General features: G+C 40.5%; 1 protein-coding gene across 2 annotated transcripts in view; it reads left to right on the plus strand.

Annotated features, from left to right (window-relative positions):
• The window catches only part of LOC126145920 (uncharacterized), a 202,597-nt gene extending 192,659 nt beyond the window's left edge, over positions 1-9,938 (plus strand). For both annotated transcript variants that reach the window (XM_049915588.1, XM_049915589.1), the window contains one exon: positions 9,782-9,938. Coding sequence is in view for 1 of the 2 variants with exons in the window: in XM_049915589.1 (XP_049771546.1) it covers positions 9,782-9,786 (5 nt within the window). In the remaining variant the exon portion in view is untranslated. The remainder of the gene's footprint in view (positions 1-9,781) is intronic.
• The last annotated feature ends 1,546 nt before the right edge of the window (positions 9,939-11,484 follow it).

The following is an 11,484-nucleotide window of genomic DNA, read 5'->3' on the forward strand; positions in this document are numbered from 1 at the left end:
TGAAATGAAATGAGCGTGTGGCATTTTTGGTCGGAAGGCCCCATCCGGGGAAGTTCGGCCACCGAGTGCAAGTGTTATTTCAGTCGACGCCACATTGGGTGACTTGCGTACTGCTTGTGAAGATGAAATGACGATGAGGACAACACAACATGCAGTCCGGAAATCGAACCCAGGCCCGCTGCATGGGAGGAAAGCACGTTAACACGCAGCTAGCAGGCGGACATTTTAAGAAATTTCTTCCTCAAATTAAGGCGTGTGATTCATACTGGTAGACTTTTCTTGGCCAGGAATGCCCTTTTTTGCTGGTGCTACTGTGATTTTGATGACCTCCATGTTCGGTCCGTCATTGGTTATTTTGCTGCCTAGGCAACGGAATTCCTTAACTTTATCTACTTCTTGGCCATCAGTCCTGATTTTAAGTTTCTCACAATTCTCACTTCTGCTACTTCTCATTACTTTCGACTTCTTCGATTTAATCTCAATCCATATTCTGTACTGATTAGACCGTTCATTCCATTCAGTAAATCCTGTAATTCTTCTTCACCTTCACTGAGGATAGCAATGTCATCAGCAATTTTATCACTGATGAATTTTAATTCCACTCTTGAACCTTTCTTTCATTTCCGTCATAACTTCTTCGATGTATATATCGATCAGTAGCCGCAAAAGACTACATTCCTGTCTTACTCCCTTTTTTATCCAAGCACTTCGTACTTGGTCGTCCACTCCTATTATTCGCTCTTGGCTCTTGTACTTATTTTATATTACCTACCTTTCCCTAGAGCTTACCCCTGTGTTTCTCAGAATTTCGAAAATCTTGCGTCATTTAACATTGTCGAATGCTTTTTCCATGTCGACAAATCGTAAGAACGGGTCTTGATTTTCCTTAGACTAGCTTCCATTATCAACCGCAACGTCAATATTGCCTCTCTGCTGCCTTTACCTTTCCTGAAGCCAAAATGATCGTCATCCAACACATCCCCAATTTTCTCTTCCATTGTTGTATATTACTCTTGTCAGTAACTTGGCTCCATGAACTGCTAAGCATATTGTGCGATAAATTCTTGCACTTGTCATGTCTTGCAGTCTTCTGGATTGTGTGCATGATATTTTTTCGGAAGTCAGATGGTATGTCGCGGGACTCATACGTTCTGCACACCAACGTGAATAGTCGTTTTGTTGCCACTTCCCCCAATGATTTTAGAAATCCTGATGGAATGTTATCTATCCCTTGCGCCCTGTTTGATGTTAAATTCTCCAAAGCTCTTTTAAATTCTGATTCTGGTACTGGATCACCTATGTCTTCTAAATCGACTCACGTTTCTTCTTCTATTACATCAGACAAATCTTCCCCCCTCATAGAAGCCGTCAATGTACTCTTTCCACGTGTCTGCTCTCCCTCTGCATTTAACAGTGGAATTTCTGTTGCACTCTTAATGTTACCAGCCTTGCTTTTAATTTCACCGAAGGTTGTTTCGACTTTTCTATATGCAGAATCAGTCCATAACACAATCATTTCTTTTTCGACTTCTTCATATTTTTCACTCAGCCATTTCGTCTTAGCTTCCCTGCATATCCTACACTCATGCTCATAAATTAAGGATAATTGCAGAATGTGGTGCCACACAACGTGACACTACACAAAACTGGTGCTGACAGCATAGGCACATAGGGAACATACACAACACAGTTCTGTAAGTCCACAGTGTTGGTGATAAGTGAGAAAACCGTCCCGAAACCCATGTGCTACAATACGCCACTGATTCCTGCGCATGTATCCCGACATCAATATGGGATATGATCACCATGCACACGTACACTGGCCAGACAACAGGTTGGCATACTCTGGATCAGGTGGTCGAGCAGCTGCTGGGGTCTAGCTTCCCATTCTTGCACCGGTGCCTGTCGGAGCTCCTTAACTGTCCTAGGGGTGTGAAGACGTGCAGCGATACGTCGAACGAGAGCATCCCAGACGTGCTGGATGGGGTTTAGGTATGAATAACAGGCAGGTCACTCCATTTGCCTGATATCATTTGTTTCAAGGTACTCCTCCACGATGGCAGCTCGGTGGGGCCGTGCGTTATCATCCATCAGGAGGAAGGCGGGACCCACTGAACCCCTGAAAAGGAGGACATACTGGTGCAAAATGACGTCCCGATGCACCTGACCTGTTACAGTTCCTCTGTCAAAGACATGCAGGGCTGTACGTGCACCAATCATAATCCCACCCCACACCATCAAACCACGACTCCTTTCAAGGACATTAAGGGGTTGGTATCTGGTTCCTGGTTCATGCCAGACGAAAACCCGGCGAGAATCATTGTTCAGACTATACACGGACTCGTCTGTGAACATAACCTGGGACCGCTGTTTCAATGAGCATGTGCTGTGTTCTTGACACCAGGCTTTATGGGCTCTCCTGTGACCACGGGTCAGTGGAATGCACCTTGTAGGTCTCCGGGCGAAAAAATCACGTCTGTTCAGTCGTCTGTTCAGCCGTCTGGAGACAACTGTTCCAGTGGCTGCGGTAAGGTCCCGAGTAAGGCTACCTGCTGTCCTGCAGTACTCCGTGGCCGTCTGCGGGCACTGTGGTGGGAGATCGGACTTCTTGTGGTGTTGTATACTGTAAACGTCCCTTACTGTAGCGCCTGGACACGTTTCCTGTCTGCTGGAATCGTTGTCATAGTCTTGAGATCACACTTTGTGGCACACGGAGGACCCGTGCTACGACCTGCTGTGTTTGATCAGCCTCCAGTCGCCCTAGTATTCTACCCCTCATATCGTCATCAGTATGTGTTCTTTGAGCCATTTTCAACACACAGTCACTATTAGCACATCTGAAAACGTCTGCGCATTTACTCGCCGCACTGTACTCTGAAATGAACCAACACATCTCTGCATATGTGGACTGCTGCAAGCGCCACCGTGCGACGACAGCAGGTCAAATGCACGCATGGTCATACCCCGAGGTGATTTAAACCCGCAGACCGCCCACCAGAGCATTGTTTCTCCATGTATCAGCATTATCCTTAATTTATGAGCATAAGTGTATTTATCTCATTCCTCGGTGACGTGTATTTTTGTATTCCTGAACTTCACTGAACATTTTTGTACTTTCTTCTTTCATCGCTCAACTGAAGTATTTCTTCTGCTATCCATGGTTTCTACGCAGTTACCTTCGGTGTACCTATGTTTTTCTTTCCAACTTCTGTGATTGCTCTTTTTAGAGATATCTATTCCTCCTCAATTCCACTGCTTACTGACCTATTTCTACAGCCTTAGAGACCTCCAAGCGTATGTCGTCATTCCTTAGTACTTCTGTATCCCACTTCTCTGTGTATTGATTCTTCATGACTAATCTCTTAAACTTCAGGCTACTCTTCATCACTACTATGTATATTGTGATCTGAGTCTGTATCTTCTCCTGGGTGCACCTTACCATGCAGTACCTGACTTCGGAGTCTCTGTCTCACCATGGTGTAATTGAACTGAAATCTTGCCGTATCACCCGGCCTTTTCCAAGTATAGCTTCTTCTCTAATGATTCTCGAGCAGACTATTCGCTATTACTGACTGAAATTTATTATAGAACACAATTAATCTTCCTTCTCTCTCACTCCTTGTACGTTGTTCGATACAGAGCGAAAAAGGTGAAAATCTGAGGGAGCAAAAGCAAATGAATAAGGTGAGTGCGGAATTACTTCCCAATCCAGTTCCTTAGTGCCTTTTGTCAGTCTAGCAGACTGTAGGCGGGTGTTATCGTGGGAAAGCATCACTTAACTCAGTCTTCGTGGTCGTTGTTCTTGGATTGCGTTGCAAGACGTCTCAGTTGTTGACAATGAACGTCAGCACTCTTGGTTACAGCCTGGGGAAGCAATTCGTAGAACACCACACCGTCGCTGTTCCACCAGATGCATAACATTATCTTTTGCGAATGTGTACAGGTCTGTGTATGGGATGTTGTTGCCTTATTTGGACTCAGCATTTAATTTCATTTTCTTATGTTAACATAGACACCAGTTCTTGTCACGAATAACGACACAGATTATCAATGTTCGATGTTGTTCATGAGGAAACTGATGACGATGCACATATGGCCACCAACAGATTTTTGTGATTTTGGCTTAGCGGATGTGGTAACCACACAACCGATTTTTGAACCTTCCCCATTGCAAGCAAATGTCGCACGATGGTGGCACGATCAGAGTTCATCACATTTATCAATTCTCGAGTACACTGACGAGTATCATTGTAGATAAATGCGTTTAAACGATCTTCATCAAACCCCGAAGATCTTCTTGAGCGTGGAGAATCACTAATGTCAAGACCACACTCCTTAGAATAGATTCAGTTTTCCTTGCATATACTCAAAAATGAGGCGATTCTCGTGGGTGTGGAACATGTCAGAAAGTATAACATAAAAAACAAAGAACATTTGAAAATAACACCCACTTCCCTGATCATTTGTCAGGAGATTGTAAAAATATGTCAATACATTACAGTAAACTGGAACCGCCAATATTTACAGAATTAATACACTGTCACAATTTATTTATTTAATCGTATAGCTAGGGCACCCCGTCGGGCAGGCCGTTCGCCGGGTGCCGGTCTTTCAATTTGACGCCACTTCGGCGACCTGCAGTCGATGAGGATGATAGGATGACGATGAGGACAGCACAACATCCAGTCCCTGGGCGGAGGAAATTTCCCGACCCAGCCGGGAATTGAACCCGGGCCCAGAGGACTGACAATCCATCACGCTGATCATTCAGCTTCTGGGGGTGGACTACTGTCACAATGAAACATAGTTATTCACTTTTAATTAATTTATCATACATAGAGCACCTAATCTTGACCATTGTGACCAAGTGCTGTCAAAATTGAAATCTAACAGCCATTTTTACTTAAGCTTATGTAACAGTCACTGTTAAGATATTCATCTGTAGATGAACATCTTAGTAGACGTTGTTGCCTACCAAACAGTTTTTCAAACTTGATCTGGAACCAAGTTGTTAATAGTTGCTGGCAGTTTATAGAAGAGGTGTATTCCTGAATATTTGACCCATTTTTGGACCAAAGTAAATGAATTTAAGTTTTTATGTAGGTTGTTCTTGTTTCTAGTATTAGCTAGTATCTTGAGCTATTAGTTGGAGAAAGAGGCATGTTATTTGAAACAAATTTCATTAAGGAATAAATATACTGAGATTCAGTGGTTAGAATACTCAGTTCCTTGAACAGGTTTCTACATGATGTTCTTGAATTTACACTTCAAATGAGTCTTATTACACGCTTTTACACTCTAAAGACTTTTTCTCGGCTTGACAGGCCGCCCCAAAACATAATCCCATATGGCATTACAGAATGAAAGTAGCCAAAGTATGTAAGTTTTTTTATATTTGTATCTCCTACTTCTGAAGTCATTCGCATTCCAAATACAGACTTGTTTAGGCGATTTAGCAATTATGTAGTATGCCCTTTCCAACTAAATTTATTATCGAATGGTAATCCTAGAAATTTAATACTGTCAACCTCTTCTATCTGCTTGTACTCATATGTTATACGTGTCCTGGACGGAAATCTCTTACAAGTTCTGAACTGCATGTAGTGGGACTTTCCAAAGTTTAATGATAGTTAATTCGCTTTAAACTATTTATTAATTTCAGTGAAAATTTGGTTAGCAGCCATTTCTGAATCTGTACTTGACTTGCTATTTATTGCAATGTTTGTATCATCTGCAAACAAAACAAGCTTAGCATCTGGCATTGTAACAGATGAGATGCCATTAGCGTATACAAGAGAAAGCTATGGACACAAGATTGAACCTTGAGCAACACCACATGAAATTAATCCCCAGTCAGATGATGACTGGTTGCTTACTCCACAGATGTTTCGCAATGACATCCTTTGTTTCCTATTAGTTAGATAAGACTTGAACCATTTTTCAGCACTGTCAGTGACACCATAATATTGTAATTTACTTAAGATAAGGCTGTGATTCACACAAAGGCTTTTGACAGGTCACAGAAAATGCAGTAGCCTCTAATTTGTAATCTAATGAATTAATTGCATTCACACTGTACATGTAAATAGCCTTCTTTATATCAGAACTCTTAAGAAACCCAAATTGTGACTTGGACTATATCTTATTTCCTGTCAGATGCTTAAGAAGACTCTTGAACACATTCTTTTTAAACAATTTTGAAAAAGCTGGCAAAAGTGTAATTGGTTTCTTTACCCCCCTTCTTCTATACTTTAGCCAGTATAGAAATGCTCCAATGGTAAAAGACTGATTACACAAATAACTTAAAATAGTACTCAACTCACATGAATACTCTTTAATTAACTTTGGTACCATATTATCATAACCATTAGAAAAGTTTGATTTTAAGGGTTTTATGATGTATGCGACTGCTTTGGGAGAATTGAATGTCACTTCCATTTTACTGAAATCATTTGTACAGACTGGTCTCGGATATCCCATTGCACTGTTTACTGAATCTGATAACCCCAAGCTGTCAGTAACAGAAATAAAGTACTTGGTTAAAATTTTGCAACACTACATGTGCTTGTTAATGATTTCTCATTTATTTTTAGAGATGTCTGTTCCTCTTCCTTTCTGGCCCCACTTGTCTCTGACTTCACTATATCCCATATAGTTTCTTTTGTTCCCTGATGTAACTATTTTTTCTCATAGTAAAGCTGCTTAGATTTCTGGATTACCTGCTTCAGTGTTTTGCAGTATTCTTTGTAATGCATTACAATGCTAACATCAGAGCTGGTCTTAGATAGTAGATACAGTCTCCTATTTGTCCCATATGATACCTTTATTCCTTCTGTAATCCATGGTTTATTTTTAGCCTTCTGTTTGATTTGAGTTACCTTTAGAGGAAAACAATTTTCAAAAGAGGAAGTAACTTTATTAACGAATGCTTCGTACTTTCTATTTGAGTCAGAAGTACTGTGAACATCTATCCAGTTCATGTCTTTGAGCAGCCTCCTAAAATTCTCAAGTGTGACTGATTTATTACTCTCATGTATTCAGATTTAATAGATTTTTTATCCCAACAAGTTTCAACATTTAACACAAGATTCTGCATGCCATGATCAGAGTGCCCATTTACTATTGGTTTTGTGATATGAGTTTTTTTCCTAGATTTGTCTACAAAGATATTATCAATAGCAATCTCAGAGCATTTATGTACCCTAGTTCCGAAGTTCACAGTAGGAACTAAAATGAATGACTATGTTGCTGATTGCAATAATTGTTCACTGACAGAGCTTCCCAATAAATCCACATTAAAATCACCCGTCATCACTATTACCTTCTTTTTTACTGTGAGATGGGACAACAGAAATTCCAGATTTTTTATGAAGAGATTAAAGTTTCCTGAAGGCGCTTTGTAAAAACTTACTATTATAAAGGACTGATAGTCAAATACTATTCTGTAGCGCAAGCTTCAAGTGCTACTCTGGGCAAATTTATTAATATCATTGTTCTTGAAATAAATACAGTTTCTGACAAATATGGCAACTCCATCTTTCTCCATATTTTCTCTACAGATGTAAGAGGGCAACTTAAATCCTGTAACACTTAACATGTCTACACCACTGCTCACTTGATGTTCAGTGGGGCAGATTATATCAGTTGGTTTACTCAACTCTAATTCTTCAACTCAAATAAGCAAATCATCAAGCTTACTCTTCGGTCCTCGGATATTCTGATGCAATAAGGATAAGTGAGTTTTTGCACTGGCTGAGTTACAAATGGATGAACCTAATTTTTCTGTCAGTTTCTGAACATCTCCAGGTTTCAAATAGGGGCTGTTTGCATGAACTGCATACATAAAAATTTGCGTTTTGGCTGCCTCTTTTATGAATGCAATGTTATTTTCAACCTGTCTCTGATCATCTTCTGTTTCTTCCCTTCCTACCCTGAAAAGCTGCTGTTCTGTCACTTGCAGAGACTGATACTTTACCACGTGCGATACTGATCCCCACCTTAAGTAATTTGCTTAGTCCATGTAGCTTTCCCTTCCCTTTCCTACTGAGGTGATGGCGTTGCCTCATATAGTCCTACCTACTGATAGGGTCAATAGGAACCACACCAATATGAAACCTCATTCCTGATCCTAACAGAAGGGTTTAAACGAGGCCAGTCATGGCGCCTCAGAACACACAAGATCAACACCAACATGTCTCGTCGCTGAAGCTTTCTTTACCAGGTCACTCTCAGTGGAATAATTAGGGTCCCTGTCTATGCTGTTGTCTGCCCCACCCACTATTACCACGGTGTCTTCCTTTGTGAAGACTTTGCAAAGTGAACCTACACCGTTAAAATGAGAAAATCAATAACTTGCCGTGCTCTGTCGAATGACATTATCCCTACACTCGACGCAAATGTTTCTGGCTGCCTCCGCAGCCGTCAACTCTCTGTTGAATTCAAACAGACGACTATGTCCGAAATGTTCCGATTTCTCCACTTGGCACTCAATCTTCTAGCGTCCACAGCTCCACTCACTATCTCCAAATGACAAACTGACAACACGTAATCTCAAGTAGCAACAGCGAACTACTAATAAAAACTGACAGTCGACAAACAAACCCATAGCAACTGGAATGCCCCCATGCAAAACAAGAAAGCTTCGAACTTATGCACAAACCTAACATTAATATCACAGTAATCGATAATTAAACTTCACAGACATGGCTCAGTCGGCCCACACACACGATCAGGAGGAAATGTTTTGCAATCCACTCCTGCCGTCGATAGAGTTGTCAAACTATCACATATCACTGCTAAAGCTCGTTCAGCTAGGCCACAGAAGTTAACATACAATTTACGGAACGTTTCGCTGATTGGCGAGGTTGTTGCAGACTAGGCAAATTTCGGACTGGCGAATGGTATGGAAAAAAACCAGCCGTTTTGTTTTCAGAGGAACCAGTATGACTTGTACTTTAAGTAATTAAGGAAAACCATGTAAAACCTAAACCTCAAGGGAATGGCAAGAATTTTGATAACCGTCCTAACGATTGCAGCCAATGTCTTATCCATAAATCTCCTCCCTCGACTTTTCTATAAACGAGCATTTTCTTCTGAGATACAGACTTTCATAGAGGATAACGGCATGTTCAACCATCATAATGATAGTGAGTTCGAAATCATCAGTTTTGACGTTTAAAACCTACTCTGATTTCCATTATTTTGCAGAGGAGAAAGGTTTGATACGTATTCGTCATGTTGTTGTTGTTGTGGTCTTCAGTCCAGAGACTGGTTTGATGCAGCTTCTTCATCTCCCAGTACCTACTGCAGCCTACATCCTTCTGAATCTGCTTAGTGTATTCATCTCTTGGTCTCCCTCTACGATTTTTACCCTCCACGCTGCCCTCCCGTACTAAATTGGTGATCCCTTGACGCCTCAGAACATGTCCTACCAACCGGTCCCTTCTTCTAGTCAAGTTGTGCCACAAACTCCTCTTCTCCCCATTAGTTATGTTATTTACCCAACTAATCTTCAGCATTCTTCTGTAACACCACATTTCGAAAGCTTCTATTCTCTTCTTGTCTAAACTATTTATCGTCCAAGTTTCACTTCCATACATGGCTACACGTCATACAAATACTTTCAGAAACGACTTCCAGTCACTTAACTTTATACTCGATGTTAACAAATTTCTCTTCTTCAGAAACGCTTTCCTTGCCATTGCCAGTCTACAATTTATATTCGTCATATGGCAAAGAAAATTTATTGTGAACACTAATGCTTTGGTTTTCCTTTTTTCAGGTTAAGCAATGGGCCGAAACAGTCGATCAACACGTACTGTTGACGACGATAGCGTCGGGATTGTGCACTCGTCTAGCTTCAGTTTTACAACTGCAATACCCAAATCGTACTGTATTCACAATAAATTAAATAAAGTTTCATAGTTTTCAGTGTTTCATTGGCGCTCCGTTCCTGTGGTCAACTGTGTTTCAAATAAATGTCAATGGAAAGTTTGTACGAATCCACACATATTATAGTTATGTAAGTAAGTTTGTTCCACATCTCCTCCTACATCATTCGATCGATTTCGAACAAATTTTGTATACATCACGTATCACTTACTGATGGAAGAGAGCCATTGTAACATAAGAACCACCCAACTCTCAAAAGAGGGTGGCCGGAGGGGGAGGGGGGGGTAGGAGATAGACACAGGTCATGAAGAAGGGCAGTGGGAGGGGGAGTGGGAAATGGACTGCACGGGAAGAGGAGGAGATGGGCAGAGAAATAAGAGTACTAACAGAAGACCGGAATAAATACATACTAAAGCAACGCCAGGTATTCAACCAATTCCGAATAAAGGAACTTCGATTATTAATATGTACAGTATGCAACGTGCAGTGTGTGTATGAAAATGTACATATGTATTGAAAAATGTACTGACTAATTTATACGGTTTCTTTTTTTCTCTTAAGTACGGGAGCTCATGTCGAACTCATATCTTAGCAGAAATCAATTTCTGAACGGAGTTACTTTTTAATACAACTTTTGTTCTGTTTCAATGGTCAGTAGGGAATCATTCCATATTTTTATATCTTTCCGTTATTTACACATTCAGCTCCGATTATATTTTCGTGATTATCGTTTTCTTCAACCCTCTCTTGCCAAACCCTTTAAACAAACTGGATATATATCAAGTGTAATTTCTAAAAAATAATGCCAAAACAATTCACACGTGACTGAAATGTTGCTGTCACAGTAAAAAAAGCACAAGTAATCTAATCTGCATCAGATATGGTAATTACTAGACTTCATCCCTGTGTTTCGGTGCCCCGAAAATTCGTTTTTAAATACATTTCGTGAAACTCTCTCAAATTTTTGGGATTTCGCTATATTAAAGGAAATACAACACAAGAAATTAATATATTTTAGCTTATTTGTCTAAAACCTCCATTGTCCCATACTAGTAATCACAGTATCAGTATTGATACACTCAGGCAATAATTTACTTTGAGCGGTACTTCGGCTAAAGTTGTATTATTGTAACAGAGCTATGAAACCGTCCGATTGCCGCGCCACTTACACACTCATTGTCAGAACAGTGTAGTAGTTTACGTTTTGTCAGACAAACTGCAATACTTTTTTCTCATGTTAGTGGTATTATTGCTGCAGTACTGCGAAACGCAATGCCGAAAAGTGCCTGCAAGTTCAGTGACTGTTATTCCAAGGAATGGAATTTCATTAAGAAAGGTCGTTTTGATTACAAAGCAGAGTGTTCCGTATGTAACTGTTTTATTAGTATAAGTCATGGTGGACGTTCCGACATAGTTGATCACATCAGGTCAAAGAAACACATTAACAGATACAGTGCACCGAGCTGCAGTAAAACTCTACAAAATTATTTTGTGAAACATCAGTCAAGTGAAGAGCCGAAAGTTCGAGCAGCCGAGCTTACACTAGCCTACCACACAGTAAAACATCACCAAACTTATAGATCTAGTGATTGT

This window comes from Schistocerca cancellata, chromosome 2 (assembly GCF_023864275.1).
Source record: "Schistocerca cancellata isolate TAMUIC-IGC-003103 chromosome 2, iqSchCanc2.1, whole genome shotgun sequence".
Classification (NCBI taxonomy): Eukaryota; Metazoa; Arthropoda; class Insecta; order Orthoptera; family Acrididae; genus Schistocerca; species Schistocerca cancellata.